The 27,380-nt window shown below is 35.2% G+C and overlaps 2 protein-coding genes across 2 annotated transcripts; both read right to left on the bottom strand.

The window, feature by feature from the left end:
- LOC109717740 (fasciclin-like arabinogalactan protein 11) lies at nt 5,219-7,152 on the bottom strand. The gene is made up of 2 exons (XM_020243628.1): nt 6,601-7,152; nt 5,219-5,809 (listed from the first exon to the last, which is right to left on the bottom strand). Exons 1-2 carry the CDS (start codon nt 6,930-6,932, stop codon nt 5,386-5,388), a joined length of 756 nt encoding a protein of 251 aa, XP_020099217.1. The 5' UTR covers nt 6,933-7,152; the 3' UTR covers nt 5,219-5,385.
- Nucleotides 11,467-18,384, bottom strand: LOC109717376 (auxin response factor 15-like). The gene is made up of 12 exons (XM_020243135.1): nt 17,700-18,384; nt 17,525-17,581; nt 17,027-17,212; nt 16,842-16,926; nt 16,059-16,149; nt 15,800-15,964; nt 14,922-15,041; nt 14,760-14,835; nt 13,131-13,293; nt 12,253-13,031; nt 11,981-12,171; nt 11,467-11,879 (listed from the first exon to the last, which is right to left on the bottom strand). Exons 1-12 carry the CDS (start codon nt 18,009-18,011, stop codon nt 11,753-11,755), a joined length of 2,352 nt encoding a protein of 783 aa, XP_020098724.1. The 5' UTR covers nt 18,012-18,384; the 3' UTR covers nt 11,467-11,752.

Raw genomic sequence — 27,380 nt, 5'->3', positions numbered from 1 at the left:
TAGTAACCTCTCTTGCATCCTCAACTAATTGATATGATGTTTTTTAAATTTATAATTAACAAAAGCAAATTTGATAGTTTGGTATGAAATTAAAAGTTAGGGAGTTAAATTTTTTTTTTTTGTAACATAAGTGTTGTGTTACTTTTACAACAACTTTACATGAACACGCCCTTTTGGGATTAAATCTGCGTCGAATTTCGTAAAAATGTAATGCAGGGTTTCATTAATTAGTAGTATAAGGTTATTTGGGTTCTCTAGATACCTAATTCCAGGAAATTACAAATCAAAATGTATGAAACCATTTATTCGAAAATATTAGTGGGTGCAATTAATTTGAATTGATCTGCAAAATGATTTACAATGATTACAGTGAGTATAAGAAATTTGGAAGTTTTATTTGGGATTTGCTTTTATTTCTATTTTGTCCTAAAATACCATCTCTAATTCTTTAACTATAATTTGTCCCGGTAATTTAAAAAGTTATACTTAATTATCACGTGATATAACACATTTTTATTTTACTACATGTGGTTTAAAAGTAACGGTTAATTAATTATTGTGTGATTTTTTTTTTATTTTACTGTAATGACTTTTTGTTAAATAGAGTACCATTCTATAATCTTTAAAAAAATTATTTTACTATTCTATTTGACGATAGATTTTTTGCTGAAATAAAAATAAAAATTATAAAGTAGGTAAGTGCAAATTAAATATGCTATACTAAACCACGAGGTGAAAAAATAAAAATATGCTATACTAAATGGGGGCAAATTAAAGTTTACAAATGGACTGTAGATGTAGTACTAATTACTCGTTTTTTGATGAAAAAAAAAACATATAATGAAATTCAGTTGAACCCCATTTATTCCAAACAAAAGAGTTCAAGCTCAAAATCAATTCACTTGAATTCACAGGGTCACAAATCAATTCAATTTTATACTAATTTAGTAGTAAATAGAGTACAAACGACAATAACTTATTAACTTTAAGAGCAAAGGCTCATCTTCTTTCTTTAGTCTTATCATTTTTCTTTTTAACTTTTACAAAAATTTATTTAAATTTTTGTGGCTTGTAAAATACAAGCAGTATAAAATTTAAATCTGTATATAAGTATAGTGATAGTATTTTTTTCTAACTTTAATAGGGCCCTTGCGCAAGTGCGAGATGGCAATCAAAGCCATATAAGATTTGGGCCTAATCCAAGATAACGTGGGCTGTGATAAAATATGTTCGAGTCGGCCGTCAGTGCACTTAGGCCCAAATTGGGCGTCATTGTGCAACTTTCTCTAAAAATCTCCCCACCACGACTTTCTCTTCTTCTTCTTCTTATGAATTTTTGTTTATTTTTCTCTATCATTTTCTTTATGAATAATTGCCTATATACCCCTCATCCATTTGAAAATATCCAATTTATTCTTACTTTTTTTTTCTTTCTAAAATACCCCTCATATGTTCCACCTTTATTGCAAAATACCCCCGCAGTTATCTCCTGTTAAGTTAACTGGGGTTAAACATGAGTTAAATATCTATCACAGTTAAAAAAATTAAAATGCCAATTTTGCCATTAACTTAAGGGCAAATAAGATATGTTGGTGACGGCAGAGGAGTATATTGGAAAAGACCAAAAGTCAAAATACTTTTTATGCCCCTGACTTTAAGGGCAAATAAGAAAGTCAGTGATGGTGGAAGGGTATATTTGAAAGAAAAAAATAGTAATTTTACAGAGTTAATAGAGTTAATTAACAGATTTTAAATCTAGGGGTATATTAGAAATAGGTTGGAACGTAAAGAATGTATTTTTAATATTAGCCTTCTAAGAGGGATAAATCGGAAAGTCGGAAACTTTTCAGGGGTATGTAAGCAATTGCCTCTTTTCTTTACAATACAATCATCTAGATTTTTGCTTCTCTCTTGCTTTGCGCTCTCGCTGCTCACAACTTCTCTCTCCTTTAATCTACTAGCGTCATCGGCTTCATGTCTACCCTTCGTACAGGAGCCTAGCGAACTCGAAGATTAGGAGATTCTACTGTGCATCGAGGGACAGCAGTTGGACCGGAGATGTAGTATAGGTGATTATTTTTGTCTATTATATTTTTAATACATATAGAATTAGGCTGAAATGCTACCAATAGCATCAAGCTATCGGTGCGCATCGCCGGCCAAACAGCGTACTCCCAAATATACCTGCTCCCGCTCCGGTATGAACAAATCCTCAAATAACTTTTCCATCGCGCTCATCCAGCCCTCTACAACTCAGGGCTCCCTACAGCTGCCGTCAAAGCGCGACGGATCAAATCAACGAAAACAAGCATGCCTTTCTGTCATCCGCTCCTGCTCAGCCTCGGACATCTGCGACGCCTCTCCAAAGAATGTAACTGGCGCTATACGAACAGTCATTGGTGGGGGTACAGTTGTGGCTGGTGCGGCCACAGGAGTAGTCGGTGGTGGTGTCGGCTGCTCCGGTGCTCTAGGCGCTGTGCTAGGCGGCGGAATAAACGTCTCGCACATCCTCTGTAACAGTGTCCCCTGCTGCCTAGTCGCCTCAGTCAGGGCAGCCAATTGCTCTCTCAGATCGGGGGATGCACTCGGCCCTGCCTGCTCAGGTATCTCTGCTGGTGCGGTACGATCCCGTGTCGACGGTCAATCTCGACGTCGATATATGGCTACCTAAAATCAAAACAAGGGTCAGATACAAAACACAATCAACTCTCGATCCAATCAAACAAAAGTTTAGAAGGCCCGCCCCTATTTCTCCTCAAAATTATGTCGTCTGCAGCCAACATAATTTTCTTGGCCGAAACAGACATTCTTTCAGTCACTCACTCCTCTTTAGGAGGAATTAAAACAATTCAATCGCTGACTTTCGCGATAAATCACGCCTCTCGCATCTTGCCTTCCTGAGATTTGCCAAGCTTAAAGTTTCCTTGGTCCTAATGATCTAATACTAAGCTCTGATACCAACTTAATCTATCACGCCCCAGATTATCCCATTTCTCCGGGCACGCTAACAGACCCGCCGTATATAAATAAATTTTTTCTATATACGAAGCGATAGTTGTACCTGTAAACGAAAATAAGCTACAACCACAAAGTAAGAGCTGCTAAACTGAGAATAACATATAAATATAAAATCTAGAGTGGTTCCAGTACATACAAAATGTTTACTACACCACTCGCTCCAGCGAGTACCCAAACAACAACCATATGTATATAAATACTCTAAAACTACTTGTGGAAGGTACTCCTCGAGCACAGTAATCAGGGAAGGGATCTAGCTCGCGACTCCCTTTCCACGATGAGAAACAGCGTCAGCAGCAGCCGCAGAAAAAGACTGTGCAAAAAGGAGTCAACAACTGAGTGTGAGAATTACTGTAAAAAGAAATAGTTCTCAGTGGCTACCGCTACCGACCTCAACAACTCACCCACTGAGTCTACACAAAGTATGCACAAGAATAGTAAGAAAGTTGGAAAAACTCTACAACTACATGCCACTACGTATATATTATACTATCGCTAATGACTATTCTGTAGATATAGAAATGCACTCTCTGATCCAATTTCACTAGGGACTGTGAACGCATCCGTCCTGCCTGTCGAAGCTACACCAACCACCACCACGCTGGGTTATTGGTGGAGAGCAAGTCCAACCCGGACACTACGACATCAACGCAAACCCACAAAACCTGACTCCGGAGTGGCACTCGTTGGCGCTACCCAACCGAGTATGCAAGTATGTTTCTACCAAGCTCAATCCGGCTCCCACAGGCTATAATCAAAGCAAATGGGTCTAACTGGTCCTACAAACAAAACTCACGTGCCCTTTGCACAATCTGATGCAAAAACAACAATCTGAGTCCACCGTCAACTGTGGCGGCACCCGACAGTCCGAAACAGTCTACACACTACTGTAAAATAAACTCGGCATCCCAGCACGAGCGTAAACTCATTCTACACTAATGTGGGTATCCATCGCATACTAACAGCGACGATACAAAAGAAGCACGGCTCCTAAAACTAAATCTGGTAATTTTCAGAAAATGACAATGTAGGATCTATATATTTTCTCCTAAGTCAATTTCAAATTCAATATGTAAAATTATACTACTAGCTTAACTCCAAATTCAGATTCTATTTCTAATCCATGAATTCGAGTACTAGCAAGCAAATAAACCAATGATACATGTCGACGTTACTAAAACTTAGGAGATATTCCAATAATTTCGGTAAACATTAACCCACCTCGACACGCTAGTTCAACCACGGCGAGAAGTCGAAAGGAGAGGAAACCAGGCGCTCGCCCGACCTCCCAACGATGCAACCGCGACGCTCGCGCGGTCGAACGATCCTCCGGATCGAGTCGACAACCTCCCGAGCTCGAGCTGTGACCTCACCCACGTGCGAGTCCACCAACTAGAGAGAGAAAGGGAAAAGAGAAGAAAAACCGCTCAACTCTCTCTTTGTGAACATATAAAAAGGCTAGGGGCTTTGGGTTAATCGACAGCCATGAAAGGACCAAACTGTACCTTACCAACTCAAAAATCTAGCTGGAGTATCGGTACCCGATTTGGTTACCGGTACTCTGCCTCTCAGCTAGCAAATTCGCACACACGGTACCAGTATCAACCCGATGCCATACCGGTACTTAGCATCAAAGTGGCGCAACCCGAAAGCATGTTGTTTTGGAATTACATAGGGGTACCGATACTCCCCTGTATGGTACCGGTAATGAACATTGAAATCATGTACTTTGCGGATTTCAGTGTCAGAACTCCACTCTCGCCTCGCGTCGAGTCCGTTTCGCGTCCATTTCGGGCCAAAACGATTCCGACTTGTCCCGACATTCTCCAGATATGTCGACAAGCTTCAGATGCTGAAACTTCACTGGCAACTAATCACCAGGAATACTACACTATACCATTATAATCAAGCTCTACTTTTTTAAAAAAATATAATGCCTACAGACTTTACTCCTCAAAAATGCCTCCACTTAAAACAAGGGCTAAATTATGAAAGGGCAATACTATTCATACACCTATAATATAAACGTAAACCACAAATTCTAATCTTCAGTAAAAAATTATAATTTAATTTGCCAATTTTAAAATTTTTTGGATCTAATTTTTGGACTATCGTAAAATGAAGTTTATCCTTAATTAATAGAATTAATGTAAGTAGAAAAAACAAATTATTAACGAGCAAAATCCAAATGAAATTTGTATAACATCATCAAAATTCTAATAAGTTAAACAAACAGATCCTCTCGTAGCAAAGCAGTACGTACAAACACCACCGTGCATAAAAATTCAACACACCAGAACAAAGTAATTAAGAGAAATAAAAAGTAATACATGCACAAACTACGTATTATCATAAGTAATCCTCACATCAACAAAAAGCACTCCCAATTGCACTTATCACCAACCCGGCTCCCAGAAAAAAAGCCCTCCACCCGGAGAAATTACTCTCCGGGGCCGAGCTACTTTCGCCGGCGGACTCCGCCGACCCCGCGGCGCTCTTCGGGCCCTTCCCGGGCTTGCCGTCGGCCGCAGGGAGCGGCGCGGAGGCCGGGGACTTGGGGCCGAAGAGGTCGTAGGGGAGGAGGACCTTGTTGACGGAGTAGACGGCGAGGGGGAAGTCGGTGGTGAGGGCGCTGGCGATCGGCGTCTCGACGACGCCGGTCGACACGTTCACCTGCTGCCCCTCCGCCGTGCCGGTCGTCACGTTCAGCGTGTCGGCGCCGCCCCCCGCTGCCGATGCCTGCGTGTTCAAAGGGTTGCTCGTCGTGGCGAACGTCGACAGGGTGTAGAACCTATTGTTGTTGGTGTTGTTCGGATCGATCATTTTATTGTGCAACAGTAAAGCAGAAAATATATTGCTGATTTGTTGACGTAAAAATTTTGTACAATTTAAGTTTCGTATATGAATTCATCAAAATTTTCTACATCTTTAATGCTAGAATATTAATAATAAGGTAGGGTATATATAACAATACTTTTTGCATATATTAATTCTTGCAAAATAATCTAGTTTTATAATTTTTATTTGAAATTAGAAATGCTCTATATAATTGCTCATAAGTGAGTGAAATGCTCTATATAATTGTTGGTCTATGCACTGTACACCTAATAACTTACATTTAATTCTTCCAACGGCCAGAATATTTTTTATACGAAAAATCCAAAAGAATAATCTATAATATTGAATGGATTTGGTGTAAAATTTACACCCAATTTTCGAGTATATAAATAGTATTTGACAATACTAGATCTATATTCCATTTTGAATTGTAATCCTACAACTTGGCCGTCTAAAACCAAGCTTACTACACTTTAATCTTAAAAATCTTATCATTCCTTTCTATTTTTTTTTTAACTAAAAATTAAAAATAATTGGTTAAACTATAAAACTATTGGATTAAATATTGGAATAATTAAAACCTCTTAAATCTATAAAGCCATTACTATTTTTCAAATGCCCAAAAAATCAATCTAATTAGCAATATTAGTCTAATTAGCACCTCTTCCGTGCTTAGGACTGACTCTAATATCATGTTATCGAAACGGTCGATCTAGTAAGAAACGAAGAATGCAGGAAAATTACTTGGGGAGGACGTGGTAGAGTACGAGCTCGATCTGGTCCTGCTGGGAGATGGAGTTCAGAGTGCCGGACTTGAGGGAGTTGAAGGCGCCGTCGGTCGGCGCGAAGACGGTGAGCCCGTTGAAGGAGTTGTTCAGCTGGCTGTTGATCTGCTCGTCGACGCGGCTCTCCTTCAGCAGCCGGATGAACGTCGTGTACTGCCCGCCCTTCGCGAGCACCGCCGTGATGTTCGGCGGCCCCGCGGGCGCCGGGGCGGGCGCCGCCGTCTGGGCGAGGGCTTGCCTGGCGGCGATCACCGCAAAAAATGCGGCAAAAATGAACGCAAAATAAGACATAGTGGCAGTGATAGTGGCGGCAGCGGCAGAAGCAGCAGCAGCAGAAGTGGGCAGAGCAAGGAGAGTGTGTGTATGTGAAGTGGGGTTTTGTTGCAGTGTGAGGGGGGTCCTGGGAATATTTATCTGCTATGCATGCTGGAATGAGCTGGCTCTGAGGGAGTGGGTAAAGCTCTTTGAGCAACTGTTTTACTAGTTCTATAAATTTGGACACACATATGTATATATAATGTCAGGGAGATTCCTATTTGCGAATAGTGTATAATAAAATTATTGAGTTAGGTGTATATGTACCAAACAGGTGACCCCTTGGGGTCAGATTATAATTGTAGGAATCATTTGCATATATATCCCTGCAAAATAGCGATATTATTATGTGTTTTATTTTTTAAAATTTTAAATATATTTTTGCATATTTTAAAAGCGTGCAAATATTTCTCGGATCGCTCAAAACTTGTGATATTTCAAGTATTTGCACTTGTTGTGATCAGTGACGGCCACAAATTCGACGAGATCAAACTCTCTCACTTTTCATTAACATCGTTTGATCTTCTTCTCACGGCTCCTTGTAAAATGTCTTAACTGTCAATTTTATAAGAGCGATAAAGCAAATAAGAACAAAACAGTAAATAAGAACAAAACAGTCATTACAAGTACAGTATATATAGGAGTGAGCGGGTATGCTTCTGGAACCACGGAGCCTTTCGTTGTTCCAAGTCGTTTTCGATATTGGGACTTTCGAATCGACGATCGGTTCCGTTAAACTTGATCTAGAGTATATGAAGTACTTAGAAAATAAATTTTGTGATTTTTCGATATCATTTGATTAGTGATCGAAGGGGCTCAAAATCAATAATTTTAATGGCCATGGTGAGCTGTTTGCAAGTTTAACGGTATAAAAATATTCAAATCACGTGAAATTTTAATAAAAAATTCTTTATACTATATAAAACAAAATCAATATTTTTTATTTAAAATTTTAATGTCATATCATCATATTTTGTAAGATTTTTATTTTCAGCCGTTGATTTTAAGCCACTTCGATCACTAGGCAAATGATATCAAAAAATCGCAAAATTTATTTTCTAAATACTTAAAATATTATAGATCAAGTCTAACGGAGCTGATCGTCGATTGAAAAGCCCGAATATCGAAAATGACTTGGAAGCACGGAGTGCTTTGTGCTTTCAGAAGCATACCAGACACTCGTATATATAGTGTCTTTTGACTAGCCAAGAAATATAATTGTAAATTTCTTAAATTTTCAAGAATATATACATATGATATATTAAAATTTAGATGTATAAAAATGTAATATTCTAATATTATAATGATATATTTTTAACTGTCCTATAATTACTGAGGAATACTAAGTCTACAGCCCAAAGGAGTTTCCTTAATTCAACGGTTGTAGAATTTAATAATAATAATAATAAGACAAACAGAAGGGAAAAAGAGGGTTGGATGGAAAGAGATGTCCGATTACAACCAAAAAAGTGTTGTAATCCTAGCACTCTTCATGGAATACAGATGCAGCATAGCTAATGCTTGGTTGGCATGGTGAATACCCTTGAGGTAGGGTCTTTATCATCCCCACCTTCTCTAATACATGTATCTTATCGGATCGCTGGCGCTAACTATTCATCCCAAAAGCTCAAATTGATAGAAATACGCAATCAATTCACTTAAATTGTGTAGACACTGCGTCCACGGGTCTCGATTGTGACTTGACCCACCCAGCCTCATGCCACTTCGAAAATAACTCGGTCCACCCAGTCTCACGTCATTTCAAATATTACTCGACCCAACACGGCCTCCTGCCACAGGGCAGGATGCCGGCCTATTTAAGCCAACATATCTATTTTTGTCTAATATTTGAGAGGAGTGATGTGCAACACTACTGGGCAAATTCTCTAGACCATTCGTCTCTGGAGACCAAATCCGATTGGTAGGAAATTCCAAGTAGTGTTGGTGTTGGACTCATGTCCCAGAAATGTGTTGGCTTGCAAAGTTGAGTTGGGTTGGTAGGAAATTTTTAGATTTTCTTTTCGAGTATTTCAAGTAATAGATTGCCCCTAAGGATCATTTTGGGAGCTTTGCTAAACCATTGATATTCCAATGATAAGAAATCTGAGTAAGATCAGATGTCGAAGGAGAGATCATGGATTCGAACGGCAAACTACGGTTCTACAGATCCGGTTTTAAAAGGCCAAGATCCGAATTCTCAAAAGAGAGCTTGATATGGTGCTAGGCAACAGCTATATACTCATTTAGTAAGCTTCACAAAATTCCTGTAGGTTTTGACCACAAAAGAGAAAAAAGAACTAAAAAAACAAAAGGAAAAGTTTCTCCTACAAAGTCCTGCTGCTATACTGGGTATAGACCATTTTATACTCATAACTTTTTGACAGTTAAATCTATCCTTTTTATCCGTTAGATTATATTATTCAACCAGCCATCCACTCAGCACTAAGAAACTTCTATTATTCTAATCGAGAATCACTATCATTCTAACCGCACATTCCTTCATTCAACAGTTGAAAACTTATGAGCATAAAGAAACTTATACTTATAAAAGTATACTAACCCTAGCCTCTCATACAAATGAATTTTTAAGGATCACTCTAGTCAACGTAACATGCTAATTAACATTTCTCTAAACGCATATTGGATAATTTCGATCTAGTATATATTTGAATAGTAGAAACATGAAGTATGAGAGGCTAGGGTTAGTATACTTTTATAAGTATAAGTTTCTTTATGCTCATAAGTTTTCAACTGTTGAATGAAGGAATGTGCGGTTAGAATNACGTAACATGCTAATTAACATTTCTCTAAACGCATATTGGATAATTTCGATCTAGTATATATTTGAATAGTAGAAACATGAAGTATGGTTCTGAGATTTAGCACAAAGAAGACAAACAGTTAGCAACTAAATATGAATTTAGTACAAATGACAACTCCATATTAAAAAACAGAAAAACAGTATACGCCAAGGAACAGCAAAAGGAGGCTGCCCAATAACCTTTTATCAAAAATGAGGTTATGGGCTTTTTTTTTTTTGTAAATAGTCCCCTTACAAATTTTTTTTTTAAAATTGGCCCCGTCAAAAATTTATTTACAAAAATGGCCCTAGACCCGCAACGCAAGCGCCACGTCAGCGCCACGCGGGCGGGGCTGGGCCAGATGGTTAAGTTGAACACGGTGAACCATTTACCGTGTTCAATACAAAGTTTTTGTATTGGACACGGTGAATGATTCACTGTGTCCAATACAAAATAGCTAAGATCGAAATATTTGTATTGGACACGGTGAACCATTCACCGTGTCCAATAAAAATTATTGGACACGGTGAATGGTTCACCGTGTCTAATACAAATATCTCGAACTTAGCCATTGTTGGGGTATTTGTATTGAACACGGTGAACCATTCACCGTGTCCAATACAAAAATCTTGTATTGAACACGGTGAATAGTTCACCGTGTTCAACTTAAACATCTGGGCCCGCCCTGCCCGCATGGCGCTGACGTGGCGCTGGCGTGGCAAGGATATGGCCATTTTTGCAAATAATTTTTGGACGGGACTATTTTTGCAAATAAAATTTATCAGGGGGCTATTTGTAAAAAAAGCCCTGAGGTTATTTAAGTGAACAAATGACCATGTGTCAACAACAGGTACAACCACTTTTACATTGTTAATATTCATATTCTTAATACAATTGGAAACAACAGGTTAGGTTTGATCAGAAACAAACAACGATGAATCACAGATGATACTTAAAAGGGTAAACTGTAATTAACCGCACTGTAATTTAGCATTTTTTTTTTAACTTGGCCACCCCCATAATTCAAAAAATTATACTTAACTATAAGTGGTTTAACACATTTGCACTTTGCCACCCTACAATTAAGACTTCGGAGTGTTACATTACATGCGATGAAAAAAATACAATGAGAAAATATCGTATTTATTTCGTACGTGATATTGCATTCCACGTATCGCGATGAATCGATAACGATATGTTTTCTGCGGTCCCACCGGAGAACGCAAAAATATATTCTTATATGTTTTTACCCCAATTCCATTTTATCTAATAGCATTAGATAAATCTCAATATCAAACTAAGCCTAAAAAAAATAGATTTAACTGCTCTATGGTTTTATTTTTACTTCAGTATAAGAACCTATCGTTAAACAAGATACTGCTCTAAAAATTTTCAAAAAAATCACTTCACTACACAATCTGACGTCTGGTATTTTCAGTTAAACAAAAATAAAATCACATGATAATTAGATATAATCTTTTGAACCACATAATGGCAAAGTGAAAATACACTAAATCACGTAGGAGTGAACTGAAGCTTACCCATTACTAAATAATGTAATATCTGTGACCACATGCCAAAGCAATGTCAGAAGGGGGTTTCAACGCAAATAAGGACATAATACTGCCTTGTAAATTTCATTATCCCCGCACTACAAACGAATTCTACAGATAAGATAAATAAACTGGTTTTCCGACACACATTTCTACAAGTTGATTAGATCTAGAGAGAACCATCATTAGAAAAACATATCAACTACAAAATAATGCAGTGAATTGCAATACGACTACCATAGCGTGATTCGTAACATCGGTACAAGGTACATCAGCAAGCTCCCCACAGGAAAAGAATTCATATTTGAAGTTCTTAACCCCAGCTGTTTGGTAATATGGGAAGCACTGATAGAGATACAGATATGCATATGTAGAAACATAAAGCAGCAAACTAGTTTATATTAAGTCGAAGTTTAAACTAGAAGGTTAACAAGGATTACATTCAAGTAGACATCGAGGGCAAAAGGTAATTCATTTGACCAATTTCAGGCACTTTCACTCGGCATGCTACCATATTTCCTTCATCTCCAGTGCAAATAAGTAGTTTAGAAGCAATACTGCAGAACTCCCTACAGAAACATCAGTAAAAGGGGATAAATTATTGCTTGTAAACAACAGTATCATAATACCGAAATTCTACTAGGGGAGATTGAATGTGAATATACTTAACTGCCAAGGATCATCCCCTACCAGCATCATTTCATCTTCATCATCAGTATACACAACATGCCATTTGTTGTTCGGATCACTCAACATTCCTTCCATATTGAACAACCGTTCCAGCTCGGAGATCAGATCATCATACCCATCAAACTTTGAAAGATCGATTACCCTATCTACTATACTCCCTTGCTTGCAAACCTGCAGTATGTATTCTATAATAGAGAAAAAAGGGACAGGTTCCTACAATGTAGCCACACATAGTGCATAAGGAGAACTTACTGTAGTAAAACCACGCCTTGGTGATTTCAGCATATGTTCCTTCGAAGTTGCAAACTCCGTTTCAACAGTCACAGGAGTCCTCTTGCTTAAGGAAAAACCGAATAATTTGCAATCGTTTGTATCAATTTTCTTGTTATTCAATGGCCTGGCAACATTCACGGTATCTTGGACTTTTCCCATTTCAAAGTGCTCATCAATAAGCAGGGATAGCCCTCTGAAAGTTCCCGAAGGATTAAGACTATCAAGTTGGCTAACATCTTTATCTTTAGCCCCTCTATGCACTATTTGATGGTGAGGAATTCTATAATTCGCTTGTTTAAACATTAGCACAGAAGAGGGAGATGATGCTTGAGATGGTGGGGTAGATGGTTGAGCAAAAGAGGCATATACATGAACTGGCCCAGACCATCTATTTGTTCCAGATGCATACTCACCATTGAATGCATCAAAACCACCATTTCTTGAGTAAGCATCAACTGAACCTCCTTTGAAAGGAGGAAGAGACGGAAATTCTTGACCTTGCAAGACCTTATCGAATCGAATTGATTCACCAAAGCCTGCGCACTGGCGGGTAAAATTAGAGTTCGCAACCGGAACTCCAAAAGCACTTCTCAGAGAAGCTAATGAGCAGCCACTCCTATCAGTGGAGCATCTCTCCATGTTCAACTGAGAAGATGAGAGACTGACAGCATTGCGGGCTTTAAAGCCCATAAATTCTTGACCTTGCAAGACCTTGTGGAACCTTGCATATTCCCCAGGTTCCGTAGAATCAACTCCATCTGCAAATTGTAGAGAAGAAATTTTGTAAAACACATTCAAATAGAAAGAGATTATATAATACGAAAATGGCTTTGCAAATAATGGGGTTACAACTTTACTTGGAACAGGGAAATCGGGATTAATTGTGGGAAGGCATATTTTGATTCTTTTGGAACTGGATGCTGAGAGACTGTGAGAGCCAGAAACCGAGCCGATTGGCTCAATCTCCCATGGAGAAACCCTATTTTGTCGACTGCAATCCACCTTATCGTCCCATCTTACCTTTTAACGAATTGGAAATCAAGTAATTAGTATCATTTTTTAAGTTATATAGATAAAAGTACATACTAAAGTACGATAAGGCGCATTCTGATTCAGTATTAAGGCACTGCAAGATTAGTAGAAAGACACCATACTTCCAGTGGCAACTAAAGCATATATGTTCAAAAAGCCAACTAGCATGACGCATTCTCATTCTGAAACTCTAACAACAGAATATGCAGCAAAGGATTTAACAAGCATGTAAAGGATTATATCAGATCAAGCATTGAAAGAAGGTTGAGAAAACATAGAAAAAAAGAAGAATAAAGCAGCTCTAATGAAGCCTAGTCTTACACAGAGAGAGAACAATGCTACATCGTAAAGCAACATTGCACATACTATTATATGTAAGTCACATGTATGTTTTCGCATTATATAGGTGCACATACATATACATGATATGTATGTCACTCTTTTAACAAAGGAGGTCCTCGAAATGGGAGACTCACATGGAAAGTAATAGATAGATAGAAAAACTAGCAATGTTTCTTTTATTTTGTTTGGTTATTTCATTATTAACATTGAGATTGTCATCTCTTAATTAGGAAACATAAATAGCAAGGAAGAACTTCATGAATGAGTTCCTTACTTTCTCGCTTATTTATGTTTCTGGTTCAAATATCACAAAAGAACTAGCAGAATTATCTTTTACTTCAACCTGATGCTATCTGCATTCTAAATATATTAACAGATGATTGAGCAATACACATTAATTTACAAAGAAAGGAAAAGAAACAAGTCTGGCATTTTTCTTTTTCAAGACCAGGAATCAAATGCATAATACATATTCAATATGTGCCGACAAAAGGAACAGACTGAAGCAACAAAATATATAAAAGAAGACGCATAATAACATATGGTAGTTCAAATTACCATTGTAAGCTAACTAGTGCCTTCCACTTCAGAGATAAAGTTCATGCAGAGAACTTTTATTTGGTGAGACAGAAGATTAGAGAACTAATTTTGCTACACTATTTGATTTCATTCACTCAGCAAAGTTGGCAGTTGAGGTTCATGTCTAACAACAGCACCTATAACAGCTTTAAGCAAGAATTCTGATAACTCAAATCTTTAGTATATCAAACGAGAGAATACTTTGAATCAAATATATACCACTAATTAAGTCAAACATCAAAAAATAATAATAATTCCAAATTTCAAATATAGAATGGAAACTCTAGCTCAACAGTAATGAAGCCACCATAATATAGTAAATCATGTTATGCAGAGCAAAAGCACAACTTGTTTTCTAGGAGTAGAAATAGATTAAATAAACCAGATCTAATGCAAATGAATTCAGAAATCTTCATTTGAGTGAAGATGAAAACAAGTGAAACTAGAATGGGCTTAAAGGGTGGAAGTGACTCAATAATTTACACAGGCTTGTTGACTAACTTGATATGCCAAGGAAGTAAACTAAAACATACCAATAGACATCTCCATTTTGAACCTGGCCATCTCAAAGGGTCCATGTCACCAATCCCAGTTACCAATCCTGTACACCTGCACAAGAAGAACAGAGAATATAACACTCCAACTACATAATAGAAAGCAAAAGACAATTACTACTATTAATGCATTTTCAAAACCTTCTCTCTGCGGAGTCTTCACTTTCATATCGCGTCTTGAACCTCATTCCAACTGAAAATGCATGACTAAAGCTCTTCATAAACTTCCAATATGGCACAATAAATTCTGACGAGCTTGCCCTGCAGGTCCAAAATCTAAATTGTGAAGTCTAATTTAGGATGAGCACAAATGACTTTTTTCTATATGTGGCTCTTTTAACTAGATAAAAGTATGATTTACAATCATAAAATCCAACTTACCAAACTAACTCTTGGTGGATCTTTATATATGACAAAAGTTAATCTTCTGAAATTACATCTGAAATACTTACAATAAACTGACAAGCAATAACTAATACAACCTACTTGGACTCATTTAAGGGAGAAGTAAAGAACCTAACACATAGAGATATCACAAAATAACTTCTAAGAGGATCGGGACAAGGAAGCAGATAATATAATCAAGGCACACATGAAGTGATAATGCACCTCCAAAGACTTCAACTGATAGTAGATGACTCAACAATGATGAGAGACAGAGATTTTGCAATGGACATCATTTATTGTTTATTTCAGTCATCCACTAGCCATGCAAATGGCAATAGAGTAACAGGTTACAGCAAACAGCTTATTCCATTCATGACTTCATCTAGTCATGAAACTATAGACTGAAAGATTGAATAGCACCTCTCCTACAGCTACCATAAAACTAAATGTGATTTTCCCTAGCTTGTGGCAAAAGGGAACTCCTAATCAGTAATTTTTCTTACACCAATGTCCAATCATTAATCAGAATGAACCTTCTGCTGTAATCACCAAACACACACATAGCAAATCAAGTTAAAATGAAAATCATGCTTGAGTAGATAGGGAAAAAGGAAAAAAACAAACAAACAAACCTCGGATTGTAATAAATGTGGAAGCCACTCTTTGTTGAGACCGCATTGGCCACAGTAGTCAGTGTGCTAAGAACTGAATTTTGGCTATAAAGAGCTACAAACGGACTTCCATTTCTTAGCTGAGCAGCTCTCCTTATTCCCAATCTCAACACGCCATCTTCACCTCTGAGAAATTAGCAAAGGTCATTTAATGAAATAGTTTGTTTCTTTTTTTTTTTTGAAAACTGATTGTTAAATAACCAAATGCTTCACATGCTACCGAATAAAGAGCACTGCATCCCCTGAGACAAGCTTCTTTCTGTTAACAAAGGAACTCCACCCTGTAGTTAAAAGATGCCTCCGTGGTTGACCTGTAAAATTCATGAAGCTAAGATTGTTCAGGAAAACTGGAATTCTCAAAGCTTAATACCAGTACAATTAACATGCATTATTGGACTCAGATTGAGAGGCATTTAAATTTTAACTTCATATTCTACTATAGGAATTCAAGCAAATATTAACCATATTGAAAATCGAATATTGGATCTAATCTAGATGTTTAAAACAAATTTCTGGTTGAATCATCTTCTGCCAAGCAATATCCTGACGATCTTAAATCAGGTAATGTAAAGATTAAAGTGAATACAGCTCAATATTCCACTTGGAAATTTCTCAAAAGCAGGAATCGGAAGAAGTGATTGCTATTCAACATAAATCAGGAGACTGAATATCAGTATGTAAGATCGGCATGCAAATAAGGGAATTACTGAGAAGAAAAAGTATGAAATTTAAGCAAGACGGATTTCAAATAACAAATAGCCATTCATTCAAAAATTAGACATGTCACTATTGAAGATATCGCAATTAAGCCCACTTCGTAAAGAAAAAGAAGAAGAAGAACAAAGAGTATGCAGAATCTAGTATGTGATATGCATAACTTCAAAATTTTAACAGCAGGTGAAAACAAAATATGACTGCAAATGCATTACAGTAAGCAATTGCATTTCTAATTTATTCCGAGTCAGCGGAAAGTGAGTTAAGGGCTTAATTTCAATGACTGCACCTCTATAGATATGGCGAAACCTCCAGTCCACACCATGCAAATCCTTTGCAATAAGTTCTTGAGAAGGCCTCTGCAGCTTATAATCCTAACCCAGAAGGAAACTGAATAAGCACAAAAAGAACTAAGAGGGCAACTTTTATAAGTCAAGACCAAGCGGAGTAACTCCCCCAAAGACTAAATTTTACCAGCTGCGGGAAGCAGTCTTCTGCAGCTCGGCGAGGAACAGAGAAGCCTCCATGGGTGCTCGTGTCCGAAGCCGTCAGTGTCTTGCAAAACATATGACGCGTTGACGAACATCGTTCTTTCTCGGCTTCATCATTTTCGCATTCCACATCAATCATCCCACCTTCAAGAAGCTGTTGCCCAAACTCCTGAGAAAACCAAATCGGAGATTAAATTAATCACTTAAAAGTGCTTTTTATCGTCTCCCCCGAAAAGAGAAACAAATCCAGGTTATTGAAGTGATTCAGCTATATGTGGGTGAATAATTTCATCTCAGAAGCCGTCTTTTTTATTCATTTCCTGAATTTCGTAAAATGGCAAATAAAAGACAGATTTACCGTTGATTTCCAAAGATTAAGATAAACCCCCCAATAGCTACATTTCACCTAAATGCATGTTTCCGGTAATAATCTCAATTGAAATCACAAATACAGGAGAATGGAGAGCATCAAAAACCTCACCTCACTTTCTGCGACGAGAGAGAGCTGCGCATAAACCTCATCTGTAGCAGGATCAGCCTGAAATTAAGATAAAACAAAGCAGGGCGCGAGAGATCAAAAGCAATTCCTACTCACTTCCCAAACCATACCATAATCGCAATGTGGGGAAACTAAACTAAAAGGGCGCAAAACTAACATGGAGCTTAACATCGATCACTCGACAAAACACATGCGGCGGCACGTTGCAGCGCCCGATCCCCCCGCCGCCTCCGCCGAAATGCTCGAGATGCCCCTGCGGCAAGTAGACCACCACGCTCCCCTTCCTCGGCAGCGCGATCGACCGCCCCGCGCACGCGTGCCACAGCTCCAGGCACACCGACCCCGCCGGAAACCCCCCCTCCGCCGCCGCCGCCGCCTGAGGCGCCGCGATCGGAGCGCCGCCGCCGTGCTCCGGCTCCGCGGCCTCGTCGTCTTCCTCCTCCTCCACCGTGTTGAGATCGATCCCCATCCTCGTCGCTCCAACCCCCGACGAGGAGAAGCAGAAGAAGGAGAAGGGGAAAGCTGAATGGTAGCTTTAAAAGAGATTGAAGCTAGGGTTAGGGTTAGGGTTAGGGTTAGGGATAGGAATAGGATTGGCGTGGAGCTAATTAGTGGCGGGCATGGAGATAGTGGAATGACACGTCGGGGTAATAGTCATCAGCCGATTAAAAAGTTAAAAGCAAAATTAGCAAAAAACAAAAAAAAGAAAACAACAAGAACGAAGAAGAGTAGAAAGAGATGGAGATAAAAAGGGTTTAAGCGCGCTCTCTCTCTCTCTCTCTCTCTCTCCTCTGCTCCACTACTGAGCGTAGTAAGAGAGTGAACAGAAGAGGAGGAGGAGGGGAGAGATAAACTTCTCATTTGGATAGAGAGAATATAAAAGAAAAAAAAAAATTATTTTTTTTCTTTTTTGAAAAAATTAAATTTTATTTTTATAAAATATTATTTCTTTTCCTCCCCCCTTTTGTTCCGACCTTCATTTGTTTCTTTTTTTTATGTTTCGTGTTGTGTTCCCTCTCTCTCTCTTCTCCTTCTCTCTCCTCCACTACACTAGTGAGAGAGTGGAGCGGTAGAGAGAGAGAGAGCATACTCGTTTCGTATGTCGCACACTACTCGTAAATCACTCTTTCTCTCTCTTCAATATTTATATATATTGTTTGAAATATTTGCATATGTATCCCTACAAAGTAGGAATATTACATATCCGTTTTTCTAAATTTTCAAATATCTTTACAGATGTATCACTGAAGAGCTCAAAACCCATCAGACAATAGTATAATGACTATTTTGCCCTAATATTGTGCTCCTGCAATGACAAACTGAGATGCATGGTGAAATCAAACTCTATTATTTTTTTTTTATTTACGAATTAAGATTGTTTGATCTTATTTTGATTTTTTTTCCCAATATCTTTGGTTGCTAATCTTACAATAGAAGTCATGAAGTGGATAAGGACAAAATAATTTTTTTAAATAAAATATGGTCCCTTTTGACTAGGGGTGGCAATCCAGCTCGCTGTTCGCAAACCAGCTCGTGTTCGACTCGAAATAAACTCGTGATCGAATCACTCGTTTAGTAAACGAACCGAACACGAGCTGAATTTTTTAGCTCGTTTAATAAACGAGCCGAATACGAGCTGGGGTCAGCGTCGCTCGTGTTCAGCCGGGGATAACAGCTCGAACTATATATATTTTATATTTATATAATTTATTTAATTATATTTTATATATAATAAATAATATATATATAATATATATTTTTATTATTGTAATTTTTAGCAAAATAAAAATATAAATACGAGCTTAATTATAAAAAACTCATTTATTATAAAATTTCAACGATTAGATCAAGTCTAATATAAGTTTTATAAATTTATTTTTTATATATATTTAATCTATATTTTTAATTATTTTCGTTGGCCAGCTCGTGAGCAGCTATGTTCGGTCAACAATTAATTTAAATGAGACGCCGACACGAGCCGACCCCAGCTCACTCGTGTTCGGCTCGTTTACACCCCTACTTTTGACTAGTTAAGAAACATATTTACAATTTTTTAAATTTATAAGTAGCAGAAATTTATTAAATTTATAACATATTAAAATCTGTAGAAATAAATATGCAGAAATAAATATGCAAGGAATAATAGCCTTACGGGTGCTGCTATTCTATATATTAAATGTTACTATTAAATTCTAAGCACCATTATTATACGTTAAATCTTAAATCCTAATTAATCCCTCTATATATATTAGCCAACACATCAATGATATTGTAGGGTACCCCAAAGCAAGTATCCAAAGCATATCTCTTGTATCCACATATATAAGTATAAGGAGTAAAAGTAAAAATCCAACGAGAGAGAGAGAGAGAGAGAGAGAGAGAGAGAGAGAGAGAGCAGAGGTGTAGTGATAGTTACCTGTGAATGTACCTCAGAGTATTATTAATAGGAGCTAGGCTCCTATGCTTTCGAAAATACGGAGAGCTCCGTATTTATAAGTTATTTTCGATAATGAGACATCTGATTTGGCGATCGGTTTCGTTATACATGATCTACGCTAGTGGAATATCTGGAAATCAAATTTTATAATTTTTTGACTTTATTTGTCTAGTAAATAATAGCCTCAAAATGAACGGCTGAAAATAAAAATTTCATAAAAAATAGTGATAAAAGACTCAATTTTCAAATCAGAAGTATTGATCTTGCTATTGATGTTAAGTAGAATTTTCTATTAAATTTTTATATAATTTAGATATTTCTACACCGTTGAACTTAAAAACGTGCGACATCGGCCTGTAAAATAGTCTTTTTTGAGACATTTTAATCATTTGATAAATGATGTCCAAAAATTATAAAATTTGATTTCTAAATAATTCCAATAGGATAAATTATACTTAACGGAGCCGATCGTCGAATCGGATGTCCTATCATCGAAAATAACTTACAAGTATGGAGGTCTCCGTATTTTCGAAAGTAAGAAGGCGTGCTCTTATTAATAGATCAAAATTACACAATAATAACTAGTGAGTAATTTAGAGGTTCATAATTGGACAGAATCTTCCTTACACCACTTGATTCAAAAATATTTAGTTTATTATTAAAATGAAAATCGGAATGCATAATTGACCTATATAAGATGCTAAAAGTGAATATTGTTAAAGTGAATAAGGGAGAGAAGGAAGAGGTATTCTAATTAACATGTTGATGAAAACCGAAAAAATAAGATGAACGGTTGAGATTGGTATATTTTTTAGGTTAAATTTTAAATATTACCTATGTGGTTTTACACTTTCTCACTTTAGTATCCTATAGTTTAAAAATATATCAATTTAGTATCCTATAATTTTATTTTTATCTTTTCGTCAGCTCATTCGTTAACATTTCGTTAAATTATATACAAAAAAACTTCAAATATCCTATCTAAATTTATCGAATATTTACTTTAGTACATTTTAGTTTTAACTTTGTCACTAATTTAACGAAAAAAAAAAAATAGTGAAGGAGATAATAAAAAGAGAAAAATAAAATTACGGTACTAAATTAATGCACTTTAAACCATGGTATTAAAATATATAAAGGGGCAATTGTTTTTACACCTCTGAAAAGTTCCTGACTTTTCGATTTACTCCTTTTATAAGGCTAATATTGAAAAATATTTTTTTTACGTTACAACCTATTTCAAATATACTCCTAGAATTAAATTTTGTTAATAAACTGTTAACAATAACTATTATCTGTATAAAATTACTATTTTACCTTTTCAAATATATCTTTCCACCATCACCGACTTTTCTTATTCACTCTTAAGTTATGGACACAAAAATTATTTTAATTTTTAGTTTTTTCAAATATATCCTTCTATCATCACTACCATTTCTTATTTGTCCTTAAGTTAAGAACAGAAGAGACATTTTGATTTTTTTTTTTAACTCTAGTAGATATTTAACTCATGTTTTATCCAAATTAACTTAATAGATAGTAACTGTAGGAATATTTTGGAACAACAGAGGAACATATAGGTGGTATATTGGAAAGAAAAAAAAAAAAGAGGTAAATGATATATTTTTGAAGTTTTAAAGGGTATATAGATAGTTATCCCTAAAATAAAAAAGTGCTAAACTATACGGGTGATATTTAAAATTTTTTCTATTTTCTATGTAACAAATTTTCTTTTCTTTTCTTTTCTTTTCTTTTTTTTTAAGGGATAGGTAGCATGCTACCCGCTCCGTTTATTTCATTTAGAAATAAACTTAGATAGAAATGTGAATCAACTAGGATTCAAACTTGGGTCTCGAGTACCAACCATCAAGTCCTTTGCCACTTACTCTAGGAACAGTCGATAACAAATTTTCTACTTTTACTAGTAATAGGTTTTGGGTGTATTCTTGGGCGGACGTAGCAGCATTAACTATTAACTATATAATAATAAGAATGAGAGGTGGTGATCGTGAGGTGAGGTGAGGTGAGGTGAGGTGGGGTGGGCTGTGTTACTACGATCTCGCACCTCGATCGCTTTCTCCTCTCGCTTTTATTGGTGGGTGACGTGGGTCTGAGTTTTGCTGCCATTGGTACAGAGCTGCAGCTGTTGTTGCCAGAAGTGCCTCCCAGTGCAGCAGTTGCATAACACTGTACATATCTAAACCCCCTAGGGATGTCAATGGATATGAATACTCGAAATTTTATCCGAATCCGAATCCGAATAAAACGGATATATCCGATGAATATGAATATGGATTCGGATATGGATAATAAAAATAGAAACCCGATGGATATGGATTCGGATATGGATTTTGATTGTACCCGACCCGAACCCAAACCCGACCCGAACCCGAATTTATTTTGTATTATATATAATATATATATAAAAATTTGATGTTATATTTGAATTTGTATTTTAAAAATTTAGATTTAATATAATATATTTTGAAATATTGAAAAAAGAAATAATTGTTTCGGGTACAAATTTTCGGATTCGGATTCGGGTTCGGTTTCGGATTTTTGGTCTGGTTCGGGTTTGGATATGGATTTTTAAAATCTGTCGGGTTTGGTTTCGGGTTCGGGTCTCGGGTTTGGAGTCGGGTTTGGGTTCGGGTTTGGGTTTTTAAAAATCCGCCCCGAATCCGACCCGTTGACATCTCTATCCCCCTCCCAAAAAAAATTAATTTTATACAGATCTCTACAAACATAATGAATTGTAAATATATTCCTACAAAATTTAACTTTCATATACTGTTGTTGTAAAATTTTAATATTTTCAAATATGTTTCTGCCGTTAGAATCCGTTAGAAAACTTCAGTTAACCGTAGATTAAATGCTTAACTCTAGTTAATTTATGAGATAATTTGATATTTTTGTCCCTCTTATATTATACTGTTGTGGCTTTTGAAGAGACATATTTGTGATAGCAAAATTGACATTTCACTTAAAATATAAATATTTTTTTAATGATAACAAAGCAGAGGAACATATTTGAAAATATTAGAACTTTTGCAGAAACAATTTATAAAAGTTGAACTTTGTAAGAATATATTTGTAATTTACTATATTTGTAGGAACATGAATGCATTTAACCCAAAAAAAAAGTTAATTTCATACCGCTCCTTATAAATATATTGAATAGCTAATATATATCAATACAAATTTCAACATTTTATATTTATCCCTATAAAAAATTGGTGGTATTCATATTTGCTATTCTAATTTGTTACCGTTAGAGGATTATTTATTTTTAACAGATGATAAGTGAAATGATACTTTTGATATCACAACAAAAGCCCCAATTGTTAAAATTATATAGAAATGTCCTTCCAAAAATTCTCAATGATCATCTTGTTTTCTATTATCATAAAAAATATAAAAGGGATAAAAAGGTCAATTTATCGGGGTTAAGTATTTTATCTATGGTTAATTATATTTTTCTAATAGGTCGTAATGGTAGGGGTAATTTTGAAAACATTATGTGTGACGCCCCAACTTCCCAGGGGGTCACCCATCCTAGGACTACTCCCGTCCTAGCACGCTTAACTCTCTTAACCTCTTGGGTCTTGCCACCACCCAAAATGCTTAAGCCGGGTTAAGAGTTTTAGCCCTAATATATCTCATATATAGGACTATCTGGGATCTCACATTATGACTTTTATAAGAATAATTATAAAAAGTTGAGATTTGTAGAGATATATCTGTTATTCGATAAGTTTATAAGAAGCTGTATGCAATTAACCTCCCCAAAAAAATCACAACGCATCGTATTTTGGTGTCACAATTTTTTTACAGGTCAATTAGTGACACTTTGATTCATAAACTTTAATTCGGTATAATTTCTTGTTCGAGTTCTCTAAATTATTACAATCAAGTCATACAGCCAAATTTTGACTAAATATTGATGAATTATTAGCGCAGAAGCACTATAGAAATATCTATACAATTTCTACATTAATAATTGATCAATATTTAGTTAAAGAATAAAATTATAAAGACTTAATTGTAATAATTCAAAAAATTCTAGCCAATAATTATAATGAATTAAAAATTGGGGACTAAAATGTCACACGTATATGCTGCTATTCACTTGAACATCAAGCTGGACAACAAAGGTCAACAAAATATTTTACAAGATAAACAATTTATTGTGTTCTTTGGAACTTTGTTAAAACCAAAATTTTCGCCCCAATACAGTGTTAAAGATTATGAAATAAATATTATTCTTCAAAATTTTAAACTGTCAGGAAATAATATTTTTAATATTTATAATATTCAATACTTCTTTTCACATCTGGACTTCAGTAAAGCACAAGACATAGACTTAAATTAAATACGACTAGAGGTTTGGAGAGATAGGAACTAAGAATCCCTTATTCTTATACAATATTAAATAATATGAAAAGAACCGTAATTTTCTAAAAACTTAAACTAGTAAAGGATGGTATTTTTAATATTAATATTCAACATACAGTAATTAATTTACTTTGCTCAAATACTATTACGTGATCGCGATAATATTTTATCATGTTTATGTAAAATATTTAGTTAATCTTTTCCTTCTCAGCATGGTGCCCAAAAAATAGTGCATTATAAATTTTTTTGTGAAATTAATTAAATAAAAAAAGGTTAATTTCATATAGGTCCCTATAAACGTAGTGAATTGCAAACACATATATATTTTTTCTACAAAAGTCTTAATATTTTCAAATATATTTCTTTAGTCTGTTACCGTTAAAGCATTATTTATTTTATAAGTGAAATGACCTTTTTGTCATCTAAAAATTTTAACTGTTAATTAAAGAAAGATAAAAAGGTCAATTTACCTTATTAACTAATTAGGATTAAATATTTTATCTATGGTTAACTAATTTTTTCTAACGAATGCTAACGGTAGGGACATATTTAAAAATATAAAAAATTTTATAGAAATAATATATAAAAATTGAACTTTATAAGAATATATTTATAATTTACTATATTTGAAAAAATTATATAAAATTAACCCTAAAAAAATATTGGCCAATTTGCATAAAAAATTTATAAATTTGGAACTTTTGTAAAACTCAAAAAAAATGATAAGAGTATTTCGGTCAGTTTGCTGAAAATTCAGTCCGAATCTACAAAATTAAAAAAAATGACCCACTTTTGCAAAAGTATAAAACTAGTGAATTTTTTATGCAAATTGGCCAAAAATACTGCTAGAGATTTCAATACATAATAATAAAACCACTCACCTATGGTGGTGGGGCTGATAATAGTAATAATAAAAATAAAAAATAAAAATAAAAAAGAATTAAATGAAAGGGCACTGCTTATTTAAAGCGACGCAAAAAGTGACAAGACGTAGAGCCGTTCTGCTCTCCCGGGGGGACAGTCTTTGTGTTTGGTGTTACTGCTCACGGCTGTCTGCTGCTACAGTCCCAGCAATGTTTGTACGACTGGAGTGTGTACCGTAACACTTAAATATTTTGACCGTCCTAATTAATTACAATTTTAACATAAAATTATACATTTAGTTTGTTGATCAAATTTTTGTAGAAATATTTGTTTTGTTGTCTATGATCAATTATACCTAAATTTGATCCGTTGACATCCATAACCCACGTTTAGTGGATGGATCTAATCAACATAACTATATGTGACGCCAGGGACGATGGAACCATCATTTGGATTATTATTACAATCTTATTTAGAATTCTCCATGCCCGGGTAAAAGTGGTTAGAATAAACTCTCATCGAATCCAACAACTGATAAAATAGGATGTGAATACGAATATTAAAGTTTAGCATTCGACACATATTCGTATCTGAATTCGCATCCGAAAAGATAATATCACTAGATATGTTGTGTTTGAAAACACTGAGGTATTCTTTGTACAAGCAATGCTAAATGTATATTTATTCAAAAAAGAGGTATAAATTTTTACAACCCAACTATTTAAGGGTCAATACTTTTTTACTAGTTTTATTAAATTTTATATAGTATTAAAAATTTAAAATAATTTTTTAATATTACATAAATTATCGGTTACTAAAGTGAGAAAGCACTAAACTATATATGGAGATTTATCTAATGTTTTTCCATTTTTATGAAAACACATTGCTTCGTAGTTTTTTATTAAGTATTATTTTTCTACAAAATTTGAAAAATAAACTACTTTTCCTAGAAACTAATCAGGAGACAAAAAAAAAAAAAAAAAAAAAAAAAAAAAAAAAAAAAAAAAAAANAAAAAAAAAAAAAAAAAAAAAAAAACTTTTTGGGCCAGAAAACTAAATTACAAAATATTTATAAAATATTTTTTAAAAAAAAGACAAAGAGCATGGTACTAAAGATGAAATAAGAAAAGGAAGAGGTACTATTGGGAATTTAAGTGCAAGGTACCTTTTTGATGCCCAACATGCATGGTTAGGGTGTTGTTGGGGTGCAGGGATTTGGTCCCCACTCATTAATTTGTCTATACACCCTTTGCTAGCTTATAGTGATCTATATATATAATTAATATATAAAATTATGGTAGGGAGTGTTATTAATAAGTGGTAAAAGTTACATGTGCCCATATATAGTACTATCAACTTTGCCAACCAAAACACTCTTCAATAATTGATGTGCCTTAATTTGATGATACAGTGCATTTGATGTCACTCAGAAGGGATCTACATCAACACCATAAATTTTAGACACTATTTTTTTACAAATTAAATATTAACTCTCTTTTTCTATCGTAATTTTTTTAAAAGTAACCGATACTCAGAGTAACTGGTTTTAAAACAGAAAAATGCTACCTTAATATCTCAGAAGGAGAGTTACGATTCACACCCTTAATTCTAGAATTTAGAATTATTTTTCTATCATGAATTTTTTTTAAAATAACTGATGCTCGAGCAATTGGTTTTAAAGACGCGAAACGCTACTTACGATTATGCCCTCTCATTCTAGGGTTTAAAATGTTCTCGAAAGGAGAGCATGTGAAAAATAATTGACAAAACATAAACACAATATAGAATTTTGGATAAGGGGAGAATACATTTTATACGTCCTTTTGTAACGTTTCAGTACTTTTGTTTTTTTGATGTATAATTTTTTAGCCATAGGTATTTTTACACCTTATAAATATCATATATGGTGTTAGACTTTTTTTTTTTGTTTCTTAAGCATATTTTATTCAGTCATTCTTTTAATAAATAAATTTAATTGAAAATATAAAACGACTACTTCGAACTCACAATCTCGGATATTAATTATCAAATTTTTTGTCATTTGTGCTAGAAATGAATGTCGCATATGAAGTGTATGTATGCATTATATATATATATATATATATATATATATATATATATATATATATATATATATATATA

Source organism: Ananas comosus, linkage group 11 (genome assembly GCF_001540865.1).
Source record: "Ananas comosus cultivar F153 linkage group 11, ASM154086v1, whole genome shotgun sequence".
Taxonomy (NCBI): domain Eukaryota; kingdom Viridiplantae; phylum Streptophyta; class Magnoliopsida; order Poales; family Bromeliaceae; genus Ananas; species Ananas comosus.
This window is presented reverse-complemented; position numbering and strand designations above follow the sequence as displayed.